The sequence below is a fragment of the Stenella coeruleoalba genome, assembly GCF_951394435.1.
Source record: "Stenella coeruleoalba genome assembly, chromosome: 16".
Lineage (NCBI taxonomy): Eukaryota > Metazoa > Chordata > Mammalia > Artiodactyla > Delphinidae > Stenella > Stenella coeruleoalba.
In genome coordinates, this window is record NC_137162.1 from 10,824,888 (window position 1) to 10,842,339 (window position 17,452).

The 17,452-nt window shown below is 45.2% G+C and overlaps 1 protein-coding gene across 14 annotated transcripts in view; it reads right to left on the reverse strand.

Moving 5' to 3' along the window:
- PLPP4 (phospholipid phosphatase 4) overlaps positions 1-17,452 on the reverse strand; it is a 491,600-nt gene that overhangs the window by 73,520 nt on the left and 400,628 nt on the right. For 13 of the 14 annotated variants that reach the window (XM_079900497.1, XM_079900493.1, XM_079900491.1 and 10 more), the window contains one exon: positions 16,282-17,111. The exons of the other annotated variant lie outside the window; for it this stretch is intronic. In XM_079900497.1, the coding sequence (XP_079756623.1) occupies positions 16,912-17,111 (200 nt within the window). In that variant the 3' untranslated portion in view covers positions 16,282-16,911. Of the gene's footprint in view, positions 1-16,281; positions 17,112-17,452 lie in introns of those variants that run through there. 14 annotated transcript variants of the gene reach the window in all.

The following is a 17,452-nucleotide window of genomic DNA, read 5'->3' on the forward strand; positions in this document are numbered from 1 at the left end:
AAAAGCTTTTGCACAGCAAAGGAAACCATCAACAAGACGAAAAAACAACCCTCAGAATGGGAGAAAATATTTGCAAATGAATCGACAGGATTAATCTCCAAAATATATAAACATCTCATGCAGCTCAATATTAAAAAAACAAACAACCCAATCCAAAAATGGGCAGAAGACCTAAATAGACATTTCTCCAAAGAAGACATGCAGATGGCCAAGAAGCACATGAAAAGCTGCTCAACATCACTAATTGTTAGAGAAATGCAAATCAAAACTACAATGAGGTATCACCTCACACCAGTTAGAATGGGCATCATCAGAAAATCTACAAACAACAAATGCTGGAGAGGGTGTGGAGAAAAGGGAACCCTCTTGCACTGTTGGTGGGAATGTAAATTGATACAGCCACTATGGAGAACAGTAGGGAGGTTCCTTAAAAAACTAAAAATAGAATTACCATATGATCCAGCAATCCCACTACTGGGCATATACCCAGAGAAAACCATAATTCTAAAAGACACACGCACCCCAATGTTCATTGCAGCACTATTTACAATAGCCAGGTCATGGAAGCAACCTAAAGGCCCATCGACAGACGAATGGATAAAGATGTGGTACATACATACAATGGAATATTACTCGGCCATAAAAAGGAACGAAATTAGGTCATCTGTAGAGACGTGGATGCATCTAGAGACTGTCATACAGAGTGAAGTAAGTCAGAAAGAGAAAAACAAATATCGTATGTTAGCGCATATATGTGAAACCTAGAAAAATGGTACAGATGAACCAGTTTGCAGGGCAGAAATTGAGTCACAGATGTAGAGAACAAACGTCAATCCCAATCAAGGGGGGAAAGCGGCGGGGTGGTGGGGGTGGTGGTGTGATGAATTGGGTGATTGGGATTGACATGTATACACTGACGTGTATAAAACTGATGACTAATAAGGACCTGCTGTATAAAAAAATAAATAAAATTTAAAAATTAAAAAAAAAAAAAGAAATTAGAGCTCAGACACATAGCCTGGCACATAAGTAGTCTCAATAGGAACTGCGCCTAGTTCTCCTTCCGGAGTTGCAGGTTCAGACGTTCTCCTGGTACCTCCATAATGTCTTTAACAAGCACCCAAGTATGTAGACACAGCATCTGGGTGGACCCTATTAGTCTTATTAAATCAAGATTCTGAAAGTCATAGCTGCTTAAACCAGGTTAACTGCTACAAATTCTGTCTTAATAAGGCTTCTTTTTTTCTGAGTGGAATACAGCATATAAAGAAAAAATACGGATCTTTTCTGTTTTTTCCGTGGATTGAAACTCAGGGCAGACATATCTATAGACCACATTAACTGGGTATGAGACTTTGTGTCAATACAGGCATCACCCCCCAGGGTGATCTTCCCCAGGGAAAGGCTTTGGAAAGCTTTCTTAATGTGAAGATGCTGTAACACTCTTCAGCCAGCCCTGGGAATTGCAAATGCAGCCCAGAGATGGAACTGGAATTTACCTTCTTTAAAAAGATGGAATCCCAACACTTGTAGCTGAAACTGCAAAGAACTAACAGTCATCATGCAAGTCCATTTGATGGTAATTAATATTTATTATTTTTACTGCTTTGTGGAATTTCCTCAGACGTGTTTTCATCCTTTGAGCTAACTTCTCTTTATTCCAAATTAGCACCTGTTATCACTCCTTAGAAAAGAATGACTAGGAAAAGGGTGGGCCAATATCAACAATGGGAAAGAGGAAGAATTCTTTAAGCCAGGCTTAGATGGATATCAGTGTGGGAGTCCTGGACAGAGCTCAGGGCAGGGTGAGCCTGTGCGTCTCTACTGTTCTCCCCCACGGTGGAGTTATTTATGACTGTCTTCCCGCTGAGTTATAATCTCCTCCCACTACAGGGTCCTATTTTCCATTCAACTGCTTATTTTCTGTTGAACTGTTGGGGCAGAAACAGTGCAAAAATGCACCCAGAGACTAGGAAACGGAGAACGTCTATTTCAGGTCATGACAAAGTAACTGGTAGCAGACTTATCTTCCCACCATGAACTACTAGAAAACCAAACAGAATATGTGAAACAACGGTTTTCAGACACTGGATAACAGGCAGCATAAGAATGTGACCCCTAGAGAAGGGAGATAAACAAGGTGAACAAGGTAAAGCTCTACAATCACCTTGGTTTTCTGCCTGGAGGCACTTCCCAGATCTCAGTGCAGGGAGACAGATCCCAAGCAGGACACAGCAACCCTGCTGAATTGAAGAGACAGAAATCATAGTTCGGAGAGACTGAGGCAGTCTTTCAGGGCAGAGCACTGGAGAGGAAGGAACTATGGAAAGCAAGAGCTCCAGAAGCCTGTCTAGGTATCCCTTTGAATCTGACTGGATATTAAGCTGTGTGTTTTTAGAGTGAAACTCCAGGGGACCGGGTAAGGAACAGCAACCTGTGAACTGTGAGATGAACAATTCCCAGAGCTTACATAGGGCTGGGAGACACTTTAGTTCCACCAGCCAGAGTGGAGAGACCACAGTGAATACCCAGGGTATTTAATAGAGGTTTTACAAGGGCCACAACATTTAGTAGGTCTAACTAGCCTTCGAACAAAGGCTACTTTAGGATCATTCTAATAAAACTTAAAACACAAAGGATCTTCCAAAGGAACAGTTTGCTCTTCAAATAAGTTGACTGCTTGCCAGAGCAAAGACCAACTCTCTTTAAAGGAAGGCGACAAAATGTATATGCTCAACAAGGTAAAATTTACAGTGTCCAGCATAGAATTAAAAATTACTAAACAAGTCAGGAGGCAAGGATGGTGGCCTATAACCAGGAGAAAAATATTAGTTCACAGAAATAGAGAGTAAGAGCCTAAATCCTTTAGGTGTATTTTTGTCTCTTATCCAAATTCTCCTTTTCATAATTAGCAACTTACTTTACTCCTGTCAGACTCTTTAAATGCAAAGCCACTCCTGTTTACCTACCATCTGATGTGCTTGACAGGTAATTAACTAAAAATTTACAACAAGTCCTCAGAGGCCACCTGATAGCTTCTGCCTTGGAAGAAACAAAGGCTGGGCTTGCACGGGTGAGATAAAGAAAAGTTGCTCATCCCCAGATGTGACAATAATAAGTACTAGATAAATTCTTTCCAGGGAGGTGATGCGCCAACTTCCTTTTCAGCTTCTCTGGGCTTTGTAAAATTGTCTCCCACTCCTACTCCCCCATCTCCATGCCTACAGTGATTTCAAAGCCAATGAATGAGAACACACATAGCAAATATTGGCAAGAGCCCAAAAGATGAAAGGAGGGAAAAGCAAAATGAGACTCTATTTGGACTGTACCTCAGTTTTCTCTATTATTCTTGGGGAACTGTGCCAAATTATTTCTTTACTTTAACAAGTACATTGAAAAGCTACCCAACTTTCAATCACTATGATCTTACAAATAGCTACCTAGCACAGCCTGCAGAAAGTGGCAGTCACCAAGTACACAGGATACAGAGTGCGAACAACAGGTGGGAGAAGGACATTTTTTCCATCTCAGCTTCTATGCGGTAGTTTAGGAACTTAGCTTTTGCTTAGCTTCATTTAACCAAGTAATCAGTTCAAATTTAAGCATTTATTTTAAATGTCATCCACCCTGACCACCACCACTAGCACACACACAAGGCTCTTGATGTGTAGATTTTGAGTGTGAAAGCAAATCTCTAACCCTAAGAAGGATGTTTGTCCCCTCTTTGATATGCTGGGCACACTGAATTGCAGGGCCATTCACTAGTTCCAAATGTTATTATACTATACATGCTGGAGTTGAAGTGGCTTCTGCTGTGCCTCTTAGTCACGTCACTGTGTGGGTAGCGGGGTTCTGGCCAACAATGACCACACACAGTTTGGGCCTGAGTGACTTTACAGCCATCTCACTGGGTCCTGAGAGCTCTCCAGAGCTGACAGCACAGGGCTAATTAGAAAGGCAACTCAAGTAATTGCCTAGGTAATGAGGGGAAAGGCCTGTGACTTAACTTTTACCGACTATTGTTCCCTGTGGGGTTTTTGAAGGGAAGTAATCACCTCCTCATTATTGCAAAGTGTTGCTTGATGTGTGTTTTGTGGTTGCTGCCATATTTGTGTCTTCCTCTGAACTCTCCAGGAGCCGGAGTTACAGGCGTACCTCCTTTTATTGCACCTCACAGCTATTGCGTTTTTCACAGACTGAAGGTTTGTGGCAGCCCTGCATCCAGCAAGTCTCTCAGCACCATTTTTCCAACAGCATTTGCTCACTTCATGTCTCTGTGTCACGTCAGTAATTCTCATACTATTTCAAACTTTTTCATGATTATTTTTGCTATGATGATCTTTGATCTGTGATCTTTGATATTATTGCAAGAGATTACAACTCACTGAAGGCTCAGATGATGGTTAGCAGTTTTTAGCAATGACGTATTTTTATTAATTAATTAATTTATTTTTGCTGTGTTGGGTCTTGGTTTCTGTGCGAGGGCTTTCTCTAGTTGTGGCAAGCGGAGGCCACTCTTAATCGCGGTGCAAGGGCCTCTCACTGTCGCGCCCTCTCCCGTTGCGGAGCACAGGCTCCAGACGCGCAGGCTCAGTAGTTGTGGCTCATGGGCCTAGTTGCTCCGCGGCATGTGGGATCCTCCCAGACCAGGGCTCGAACCCGTGTCCCCTACATTAGCAGGCAGATTCTCAACCACTGCGCCACCAGGGAAGCCCCGTATTTTTCAATTAAGGTATGTACCTTGTTTTTTACAGTACACAGTATAGTGTAAACATAATATTTATATGTACTGGGAAACCAAAAATTTTGTGTATTGCAATATTCACTTTATTGCGGGGTCTGAAACTGAACCCACAGCATATCTGAGGTCTGCCTGTATTTGTTCCCCAAAGGCTTGAGCGTCTCTTAGGTATCCCATTAAGATCACCTCAATTTCCAAGTGTCGAACTTGAAACACACACTCTAAGCAGTAAGCTAGTCTTACATTTTCCCCAGTGAATGAATTCCCATAGACACACCCTGCACGTGTCTGGTCTCGGCTTGCACATCTCCAGATAAGGAACGCACTACCTCACTTGGAAGCCCATTTCTCTACTAAGAAAGTTCTTAAAATGGAACTGAAGTATCTCTCCTGCTTACTGGTTCTAATTCTTTCTTCTCATGCAAGAAACAGTCTACTCAGGCTTCCAAATGACAGCTCTTGTGTTATACTCTGCTCCAGCCCCTTCAACCATGCCCCAAACCCGGTCACAGCCCAAGTGTCCTCCCCTCGAGACAGTGACACTGCAATAGAATTCTGACCCTCTCAGTTTCTTTTTCTTTTCCCCTCTTTTTCTGTTTTTCCTCTATTCTTCCTTCCTTTCGTCCTTTTTCCTTCCTTCCCTCCCTCCCTCTTTCCTTCCTTTCTTACTAAAAAACGTCAGACAGAGAAAGACAATTACTGTGTGATATTACTGAAAAATACAACAAACTAGTGAATATAACAAAAAAGGAGCAGACTCACAGATATAGAGAACAAACTAAGGGTTACCAGTGAAGAGAGGGAAGGGTGGAGGGGCAACACAGGGGCAGGAGATTAAGAGGTGCAAACTATTAGGTATAAAATAAGTTACAAGGATATATTGTACAACACAGGGAATACAGCCAATATTTTATAATAACCACAAGCAGAGTATAACTTTTCAAAATTATGATTCACTATACTGTACACCTGTAACTTCTATAATATTGTACAACTAAACTTAAATAAACATACACACACACATATAAAGTTGAAACATTGTTCATAAACGCCAATCGTGTGCCTCTAGTATTCCCCGAGTCTCTCTGGAAGTACTAGACTCAGACCTGCTAATGTGGTAGCTCTCTTGCTCCATAAAAATAGACTCTTGGATCCTACTTACTCAGAGAAGCATGGTGGGAATGTTGCTTTGGGATCATATTTTTTCCAGAATGTCAGCCTCCGGTCCCCACTTTTCATTTCACTACACATCTCCTGAGCACGAAATAGAGCTGAGAGTCAAGAAATCACTTGGTTCAATTCAGATGACAAATTTCTGGTCACTTATAGCAGCTGAGAGAAGAAAAGGAGTTTTATAAACATGAGGTCTTCTGATGAGTGTGCTAAGCCTGCACACCACAGCACAAGGGGAAGGCGCGGCCTCCGAGTGCACACCAGGCTCGGTGACTCCTTCACCCACTAAATGTGGCGCTTCTCTTTTCATAAGCATGAACTGGGACCCTAGAAACTCCCCACCTGCCTGCAGGGGGATATGTCATTCACAAATCAAGGCAAGTGTCACAACTCTTCGTGGAAAACTAACATCATACTTGTAAAAATAATTCTCAAATAGTATTTAATGTGTTTCATCATTGCTCGTGATACTGATGGTGTATTAACTTTCTTCTTGTTTCTTTGGAAAACAAACTACGAGGACTGCCTTTTCTCTTCATATCACGTCAAAGTAAGGGTGGATTTAAGTGTGTAGTTATGGATTTATATACACATATTTGGAGAAATTGGACAGCCGTATCCCAACATTTTCTAAAAGGACATAGCAGGTATCAATAACAGGGTAAAACTGTGGCTCTGAGCCACCAGCCGGAAATGGAAGTCGTAGCCCAGCTGCATGGACACACTCAGGCTGATGAAGGAAGTCTGTGGAATTCTAACCAGCATGCTGAGGTGCTCTGCATTCAGCCTGCATCACCCAAGACAGAAAACAGCGTGTTGATGAGGGAGAAGGTTGAATGACACAAAGTTCCACTGGACAGGCTCCAGGCATCAGCCAGGAGAACGGAGTGCCACGGCTGGCTTGAGGGCCGAAGCTGAGCCAGAAATAGGACTAGGAGCAAATGAAACTCATAAAAGAAATGCAAGGCTCAGACAGACTCACACTCGAGAGAAAGGAGACCAGTGCGCAGGGAGGAAGCGGGCACTGTTTGTGTTTCGGGGCTTTGTGGTTACTGGCCCTTGCTGAAAGCAGTGTCCATTTTGTTGGTCACCTGGGATGCAGAATGAAACGAAACCTGGCTAAATAAGAAAAGGGAACTCACTGGTTCAAGGGACTAAAAAGCCAGGGGCAGGGGCTTCCCTGGTGGCGCAGTGGTTGAGAGTCCGCCTGCCGATGCAGGGGACACGGGTTCGTGCCCCGGTCCGGGAAGATCCCACATGCCGCGGAGCGGCTGGGCCCGTGAGCCATGGCCGCTGAGCCTGCGCGTCCGGAGCCTGTGCTCCGCAATGGGAGAGGCCGCAGCAGTGAGAGGCCCGCGTACCGCAAAAAAAAAAAAAAAAGCCAGGGGCAGGACTGGTTTCTGGAACAGATGGGTCGAGAGGCGCAGATAATGTCATCGGTTTCACTTTCTCTGTCTGGGCTCTGATTTCCTCTGTGTGGGCTCCACCTACAAGCAGAAGCCCTCTTCTGCTGCTAAGATGGCTGTAGCTGTTTGAGGCTCCCATCGCATCCTCACGGCAGTCTCAAGCAAAAGAGAACTTCTCTCTTTCAGTGGTTCTCACAGAAATCCTGAAACTGAGTCCTGGCAGCTCTGATTGGTCTACTTTGGGCCACATGTCCATCCCTCAAGCAGCTGCCCTCTAGCAAATTATTTTCTGGGACTAAGATGAGCCAACTTCCTTGTTTCGAGGTCTTCTCTGCTCTTCTTTTTCTTTTTCATTTATTTGTCAAATTAGTTACTCACTCTTCGGGGCAATTTTCATTACCTACTGGAAGGCACAATGCTCCAAAGAAGGGAAGGTGTGTTTATGAACCGCGCTGAGAACGCTGCAGTGTACACACCCCAGACCTTGCCTTATCTTCTCCCTGACATGACGCAGGTTGTTGGCTGGTCTCCTGCAAACCCCAGATCCTCCTCATTAAAGGATGAAGCCACTGTATTCTTAGTCTAATTTGCAATCATGGCTTTAACCCAGTGTAAGTTGAAGGAAGAGAAGAGACTAAGCCCTATGAGAGACCCATCGCCCTTGGGATTTAGAGAAGGACAGAACTTTAGAAGTCGTCTAGTTCAAAACTTCATGGTGGGTGATCGCTAATGGTCCCTTTCTCCAAGATTAGTCAGTAAGAAAAAGTAAAAATTAGAGTCAGCATTTCTCAGGTCCTTGCCAGCTGCCAAGCACATTTACCTACAGGCTTTACGTGCATTGATTTAATTCTCATGTAATCTCTTAGATGAATACTATCACTATCACCACGTTACGGATGAAGAAACTGAAGGTAAGAGAATCTAGGTAACTTGCCCAAGGCCACATGGTACAGGTGAGATATAAATCTATGGGTATGAATCTGTGTTTGAGCTAAGATCTGAATAATTCTAGAGGTGTCACTCTTACACACTCAGCTATAGTTTTTCAACCCAAACTGAGTAGGCCTGAGTTAACAAATATATAAGGAGTAACGGACAATATTCTGAAAGACAAAAAGTCACATACCTGTACAATGCCATTGAGCACACACCTTCCATTGAAGTCTGGGTAAGACTTGGAAATTATGAACTTAAGTGGGCAATACATGTCAAGTTACTTTATTTTCTTTAACTCAAATTAATTTTGATTCTGAGTCCCCAACCCAATCCTTCTGGCGTGGCAAGGAATCCAGGCCCAGTGAATTGGGGCCTGTCCCCACCCGGAGCTGGGGGTCTTACACAGAGGAGAATGCTTAGGGGGGCCCCTGGCTTCCAGTCCTTGCCAACCCACTCACTGCTCAAACCCACGTGGCTCCTCAGGTATAGAGATTCTGCTGCCTTCTTACAGCCCCGGTACCTGTCAATCTTGGTTGAGGTCGAGGGCTCCAAGACGTGCGGGTCCCCCCTCTCCAGGCAGATCACACAGCCAAGCCTCCACTTCTCTCCCACGTTACCCAGGAGGCTCTCTTCTCATCACTGAGACCATCATTCTCAGTCTCCACCGAATGTGAGCTCCACACGTACAGGAACGTTTGTTTCGTGTACTGATGTCTCCTCAACGCCTAAGCCAGAGCTCAACACGCAGACTTTGCTGCTTCTGCTCCCCCGCCCCCAGAAAGCCCTTCCTGCCTCCCTGTCCCCCCGGAAGACCCAACACTGTCCCCACAGTAACCTAAGGCCATCAAGAGAAACAGGTTCTCGGGACCTGGGGGAGAAAGAAACCCAGAGTACAGAATGATAAAGGCTCTCATTCTTTTTGATTTCCCCTGCAGCAAAGACAGGACCCAAACTAATATCTGAATAAATCACCCTACCCTTCGTGGACCCGCCAATGAGATTTCAGCACTGTTTACCTATGTTTTAGCTGTTGGGAAAAAGAGGAAAGACATGAGTGTGAAGACAATTATAAAGATTTCAAAGGTCTTTCTTACTGAAATGACAAAGTTTGAGAAGTTCCTCTCTCCAGCCCCAGGAGAATGAGATAGCACTCGTACACTTAGAGGGATTTCTCTCTCTTCGGTGGAACAAAAGAGATCAGCTTTCAATGTGGGGGAGACTGCTGAAGTTCTCTACAAACTGCCAGGCTCAGCACCATCAGTGTACGTGGAGAGAGAGAGAGAGAGAGGGAGAGAGAGAGAGGGAGGGAGGGAGGCAGAGGTACCTGGCAGAAGGAAAGATAAGTGTCGAAGTCACAGACGTACACCAGTGTACAGAAATGCAGAAGACACTCTGAAGTACATAGAGACAGAGGAGAAGGAACCACTAAAAAGAAAATAGCAAGAGTTAGAACACACCAGTGCTGAACTTCAAATTAAATGCTCTATCATTCCCCAGACTTAACTAATTTCACATTAAAGTAGTAGCTATACCACTTAGGCACCTTGAGAAAAAATGATTTCATTGAATGAGCTGTCTCACTGCAAACCTGCTTCAAGGTTCAGCCACTTAAAGAAATAATATATTTGCTGTCCTTTGCCTGCCCTCATCTCCCAGGCACTTCTCCACGTGGACAGGCAGACTTCGGAGATATTGTGGGTTTGGTTCCTGACCACCACAATGAAGCAAATATTGAATACAGCGAGTCACTTGGATTTTTTTGGTTTCCCAGTAGGTATAAAAGTTATGTTTACACTGTTCTGTAGTCTAAGTGTGCAGTAGCATTATGTCTAAACAAATGTACCTATCTTAATTTAAAAATGCTTTATTGCTAAAAAACTGCTAACCATCAATCACAGATCACCATAAAAGTATAATAAAATAATAATTTGAAATATTGCAAGAATTACTAAATGTGACAGAGATACGAAGCGAGCAAGTGCTGTTGGAACAATGGTGCCGATAGACTTGCTTGATGCAGGGTTGCCACAAACCTTCCATGGTGGGAAAAAAAAGCAGAGCTCAATAAAACAAGGCATGCCTGTACTTGGTGTTTTGAATTTGCTCTCTCACAGCCCTTCGGGTATCAAATTAAAAACTACTCTGTCCTCTCCTTTTCTTGTCTTTCTGGCAAATGCCCCTTGGTTTTGTAAAAAATTAATAAACAGAAGCCTCAATTAAATAGAGTTGGGAGACCAGAAGGGGGAGCTATCACCCTGTGAGGAGAGCAGAGCCCAACAAGAAGAAGAAAGACTCTTCTTTCCTGGCAAGGACTCAGCCAGTGGAAAGCCATGACCTTTTGTTTACTGTGGCCCTCCCAATTTCCTTTCCCCCTCTATAGAAGTGTTCTCCTTCCTTTGCCATGGGGGGACTTGCCCGTGGCTTGCTGTGGTTGCAGACCCTGAATTGCAATTCTCTGCTGATCCTAAATAAACCCATCTTTGCTGGAGAAATACCTGGTGGTCTATTTGTTTCAGGTCAACAGTTTACAGGTATGTTTTAATCAATAGGCCTGCAGCTCTAAGTGTACGATGGACAGCTTCTCGAAAGATCTTTGTCAATCAAATTGTAATATAGCAGCACTATTTACAATAGCCAAGACATGGAAGCAACCTAAGTGTCCATCGACAGATGAATGGATAAAGAAGATGTGGTATATATACATACAATAGAATATTACTCAGCCATAAAAAAAGAATGAAATAATTCCATTTGCAGCAACATAGATAGACGTAAAGATTATCATACTAAGCGAAGTAAGCCAGACAAAGACAAACATCATATGATATTGTTTACATGTGGAATCTTAAAAGAAAGGACACAGATGAACTTATTTAAAAAACAGAAATAGACTCACAGACATAGAAAACAAACTCATGGTTACCAAAGGGGTGGGGAGGGGGAAGAGGGATAAATTAGGAGTTTGGGATTAAAATATACACAATACTAAACATAAAATAGATAACCAACAAGGACCTACTGTATAGCACATGGAACTATACTCAATATCTTTTAATAACCTATAATGGAAGAGAATGTAAAAAAAGTATATATTTATATATATGTATAAGTGAATCACTTTACTGTACACCTGAAACTAACACAACATTGTGAATCAACTATATTTCAATAAAAATTTTAAAGAATCAAATTTTAATAAATTATATTATATGAGGATGGGTTGGGGTATTAGTGTGATGATCGATACTTAGGTTAAGAAAAGAGGCTTTTGTTAAGTTGATTGGTTTGCTTTGTTTAATTAAATAGCCTCCTTCAAGGTATCTGGGTTTGGTTGCTGTTTTGTTGCTATTTTTACTTCTCTCTCCACAGCTCAAATGTGATAGCTTTGAACCTTCTGAAACACTTTCAGGAGAACAAGCACCCTGTATTCTATAAGAAGGGAAGGCTGGTAGATTTTCTTTTATTCAAGCTGGCTCTTAGGGAACTGTGGAGTAATTGGAATGACACGGGACTAGGAATCAAGAATTCTCTCGCTTTTAGTTGTGTCACCTCCACCTCAAATAGGTAACCTAAATTTGATAAGCCAACCCTGGAGGGAAAATGGTGAGGAAAAATAAGAGGATGTGCCCATTCTTTAATTCAGCAACATACCAAGGGTCTCCTCTGTGCTGGGCCCTGGGGACAGAACTGTGCATGAGACAGAGGGGTCCCTGCTCCCACCAGACCTACACTCTGGTGAAGGCAGAAAGGAAAAAAAATGTATTTGTTTGCCAGGGCTGCAGTAACAGAGTACCACAAACTGGGTGCCGTAAACAACAGAAATGTGTTGTCTCACAGTTCTGGAGCTAGAAGTCCAAGATCAAGGTGTCAGCAGGGTGGGCTCCTCTGAGGGCTGTGAGGGAAAGGGTCTGTCCCAGGCTTCTCTCCCTGGCTTGTGGATGGCCATCTCACACAGTCTGCCCTCTGTGTAGGTCTATCTCTAAACTTCCCCTTTTTAAAAGGACACAGGTCATACTGGATTCGTACCCAAGTTAATGACTTCATTTTAACTTGATTACCTCTGTAAAGAGCCCCTCTCTTTATAAGGTCACATCATAAGGTACTGGGGGTTAGGATTTCAACAGATGAATTTTGAGGGATGCAATTCAACCTGCAAGAGTATATGAATAATATAACTGTGACATGAAGGAACTTAATAGGAGAATCTGAGAGAAAAATAATTGTGTGTGTGTTTGTGCATGTGTCAAGAGGAGTAGAGGACTGGCGTGGTGAGGGATGCTCAAAGGAGGAGGCATCTGAGATCAGAAGAAAGAGAAAGAGCCAGGCAAGGAGGAGCCCAGGCAGAGCTGCTGGGTGCAGAAGGCACAGGGATGCAGAGGGAATAAACTGCTCAGCTGGTGTATGAACAGAGGGGAGGGAGCCTGGAGCAGACACGCAATGAGGTGGGTGGATCTCAAAAACAGACAGAAGTCAGAAACAAAAACCTTCGTATTGTGTGGTTGTATTTATATGACATTCTAGAAAAGGTACAACCTTAACAACAGAAAACAGATCCACGGTTGCCCGGGGCTAGGGACAGAGGAGGGCGTGGCGAGCAGAGGAGAAAAGGAAACTTCCAGGAGGAGGGAGCAGTTCTGTATCTTGCGGTGGTGGTTACACAACCGTGTACAATGATCAAAACTCAAAAAGCTGGATGTTCAAAATAGGTGAGGTGGATTCTACATAAATAATACCCAAATAAAAAAAGAACACATGGTGATGATGTGATTTCTTCTGTGTGATACTTACAGGATTTAAGCCATGCTAAGACATGTTAAGTAGCTCAAAATGGAGTCACAGCGGCCAACCTAAACGTCCATGTAGTTGTTTTGAAACGTCTGCTGTAGGACTGCGAGTGTCTTAGAGGGATAAACTAAGAGCGGTACTGAGATAAGAAGTCTGATGCACCACGGACATCACTGGAACACAAGCAACAACTGGTAGAGCCAAACCCCTCCCCTGTTGCTCCTTAAAAAGAGACCCCACGCCAAGCGGCTGGAAGGCCCTTCTGCTGGAAGGACCTGACTCCAGGCTGCTGGGAGCTGTTCCAGATGGAGCTGCCCAAGGCCCTGTGACCTGTGCCTGACCCGGGACCTTCGCTTGTGCTGAGACGCCTCCTTCCTGGACTTCTCCTAGGAGGGCTCGTTACCCCCTTTTTCTATTTACCCTACTCCGTCTGACCTGTGTTGTGTGCTGACTGGGTGCGATAAACCGTGTAAGTTGTGAATTAAATACTGACTATATTTTGTACATCTCCAGGGTCATGATTCTTACCTGGCCTCAATGCTGGGCCCTCCAACACACACACACATGCATGTGCACACACGTGGACACTCTGGCTCCCGAGTGGATCATGGATTGGGGGGCAGAGGTGGACGTGGTGATGCAGGCAGGAGGCATCACAGCAGTTCGGGTGAGAGAGGGTGACCCCTTGGACTGGGGCGGCAACAGCAAAGGAGGGGAGGAGCCGGCAAGTGAGGAGTGGCAGGTGTGAGGTGTATTTTGAAGGTAAAACCAAGAGGAGTTGCTTATGCGTCGGACGAAGGGAATCGGGTAAAAGACACCATCAAGGGAGATGCTTGGGACTCTGGGGCTTCAGCAGATGAGTTGATAGCGGCCCTACAGGACACAGTACGCAGCACTGACTGAAATACCAACCAAAAATAAAACGTGATCGCTTCCGAGATCTTTTCCTCCCAGAGTAGAGGACACCCTAAGAACAGCCCCATGGCACAGTCCCCTTCTCCCCTATCCTGTCCTCAGGGAAAAAGGGAGGCAGGAGCAGGGCTCCCAGCCACAGCGCCTGAGAATTGCTTGTGAGTCTTCACTACGGATTCCGGGTCCCTCCTTCCCCTCTAACTCAGGAGCTACAGGGTGGCACCAGGGAATCAGTAATTAAGAGAACAAGGGGGCCTTCCCTGGTGGCTCAGTGGTTGGGAATCTGCCTGCCAATGCAGGGGACGCGGGTTCGAGCCCTGATCCAGGAAGATCCCACATGCCGCGGAGCAACTAAGCCCGAGCGCCACAGCTAGTGAGCCTGCGCTCTAGAGCCCGCGAGCCACAACTACTGAGCCCACGTGCCACAACTACTGAAGCCCGCGCACCTAGAGCCCATGCTCCGCAACAAGAGAAGCCACCGCAATGAGAAGCCTGTGCACCGCAACTAGAGAAGAGCCCGCGCGTAGCAACAAAGACACAACACAGCCAAAACTGAAATACTAAAATAAAATAAAATGAACAAGGAAACCACCCGGCCCCCGTGTACAGGTAACCTGAGGACCTGGAGAAAGGCGACAAGGGAAAATGCTGGGGACTCTCCCTTCCAAGCCCCCTTACTTCTGGGCTGGCCACAGGACAGAGGACACAGCGCTGGCCAGTGTAGAGGGACTCTCAGCACGTTCACTTCGGGCGGGAAGAAGAGTCTCGCGGAGCACAGCGTTCAAGCTGGGCTCCATTTGCACCGTCTGCAGCTTGCTTTGCCAGAGACTGAATTAGTAACCCCTCACATCCAAAACAGACCGGGGGCCGGGGAGCAAATGTCTCCATTCTTGGCCGTTTTATTAGTGCCTTGCGATGTTGCATTTCCTTCACCTTAATGGAGCGTGAAATTAAAATATATGGATCCACAAAAACACTTGCCTTTTGTGAACTGGCTCATACTGTTAATTATGTCTCCGAAGGATCCTGCCATACACTTCAGGTTATTACGTCCTTTGTGATTTTAATTACAATTTAATGAAAGCATTTACATGGCCTGTCTTAGGACTTTCAACTGAATAATCATCAGCATTAACAATGCTCTGTTCTTTGTTACTTTTCAGAGTCCTTCCATTTATCTTTAAATGTGTTTATATTAAATGTACATTTCATGGTCCAGAATTTTGCCATCATTAACTGAAGTGTAACTCTCTCGCTTTCATTCTGCTTGCTATGCAGAGTATGGGGAAAACTGGAATCAAAGAAGTATACGGGCTGCATTGGGTGTTCTTTTTCTAAACAGTAGGTAGCAAAGGCTCCTTTTCCTGCATTTTTATTTTTGACTTTATTTTGAAAATTACGAAATTTTTAGTTAGATCAGAATATTGTTTAAAATTTTACATGAATTTTGGCTCTGGGTTTAAAATGATCTCATGAATTGCTATGGCTTAGCTTTTAAAGCATCTCACATGTGTTTTCAAAGTTGCTTGTGAGTGTAACTGCTGCAATTTAAAAACATCTGACTTTGGAAGGATGTCACTTCAAGACTTCCCCTCCCCTGACCCCGCAACAGGACGGCGGCTCCCTGGCTCAGTGCAGACACAGGTTTGGAAGGACCACAGCTGCAGGGCTGCACTGGGGCTCATTTGATAAGATCTTCACACACTCCCAGGCTGAGCCCGCAGTGGACGTGGCTGATCAAAGACATCCTGATGGTTCCAACTGGCACACCCAGGGCAGAGCTATGCAGGTGACCACTGGTACAGCCCCTCGAGTCTTTCCAAAGGCAGTCTGTTCCATGGACTGCTGGAAAGTGCCAGTCTTCAGACACCAGAAACGCTTCCCATCGCAGCAGGCCCAGGAATCTGGAGAACCACTTGGTGCGCGTGATCAGAACTGAATGGAGGGACGCCCGCTGCTTTGAAGAGAACCAGCTGGCCGAGGAGCGGCAGGCTCTGTACTCAGACTAAAAACGGTTCTCGACTGGCCGCTTTTAAACAGTTCGAAGAGCCGAGCAAGAGACAGCATATTGCCGATCGTGCTCCGGCACCTTCTGCCCGCGCCCTCTCATGCTGTAACGCCACCTGCCAGATAGGAATGGGGACTTGCCGCCACCACCTGGAGAAGCTTTCAAGCACTGGGATCCTACAGGGGAAAAGCTCCTACCTGGAGGCTGCTTCTTACTTCAGCGTCACCCAGCCGTTCCCTTGAAAGGATGTGGTAGCCAGGGCCCTCAGAAAACTGCAGTGACCCCCTCCCCATACTTGGAATCTCTATTTTCATCGTGTTTGGTGGAAGCCTATGCGTGAGCTTCTTCATCTCACTTCCTTTTAGATTCAGCGATTCAAAAAGCCCTGGAGATACTAAGGCTGTATCTCCAAGTTGCAAGTCCATTTCAGAGACATGAGCTGTGGCTGACTGTTGTGAAGGTTCTCAGCCTTTGCCCCCAGCTCAGCACCTAGAATGACCACAGCCAGAGCTAGTGCTGGGCCAGACGCTCACGCGGCGGCGGATGTGAGACTCACTGCGGCCCCGAATGACTTGTGCGCCGAACGGCCAATGCCACGTCTTCCAGGTGCGACATTTTATTATGCTTTACAACCGTGAAATCATAGGACGCTGGCTGCAATAGAAAACATTTCAGATGGAGGAATCGACCAAGCTGTGCCCGCCCACCCTTGCAGCCTCCTTCCAAACCCACAGGTCTCTCCGAGAACGTTCCTGGGTCCTTCCCTTGCAAATTCAGGAGGGCTGAAAGTAGACATTTAAAGTAGCAGGAACACCGTCGGCAAAATGGAAGCAGGAGGGTAACTTGGATAAACAACTGATGAGGAGCACACTACAGAAAACCTCTTCTACTGTGTTATGATAGGTGGTAGAGCGTGGCCTGGGCTCAGCGACCATCCTCCGAGGTCCCAGTCATACGGGGCCCTCGGTGATCCCCTCAGGGGGCAGGCTGGGTGCGCTGTCGGCCGTGGGCCTCTCATCTTTCTTCAGCGACGGCGGGACTCGTAGACTGACGTAGGGTTTGTGACAAGCTGTGTTGGCCAGAGGCGGGTAGTGCTGTCTGTAGCAAATGTAGGCAAAAATGAGGCCAATGACTCCACCAACAAAAGAATCTAGGACAGAAGAGCAAAACCAGGAGAAACGCGTTATGATTCATTCAAATGTGGCCAGTTATGTTTTCCAGAAAGCGCTTTTCCTACCGGCTGCAATGACTGGTTTGCTGATTGGACCCCCTGAAAGACTAAAGGAAAGAGAAACCTCACTGGATCTATAGATCTTGTGGCCTCCGCAAACTCTTATCATTTTTTAGAGCTTAAACATCCCTTTTAAGTGTGTACTTGAGTCTTCTCCTTATATAATATGCAGCTGAACACAGCATGAACTCAGATTTGCATTCTTGATTTTGAAAATCAATTCCAAGTTCTGGAAGAATTCCGGCCATCTCCATGGGATC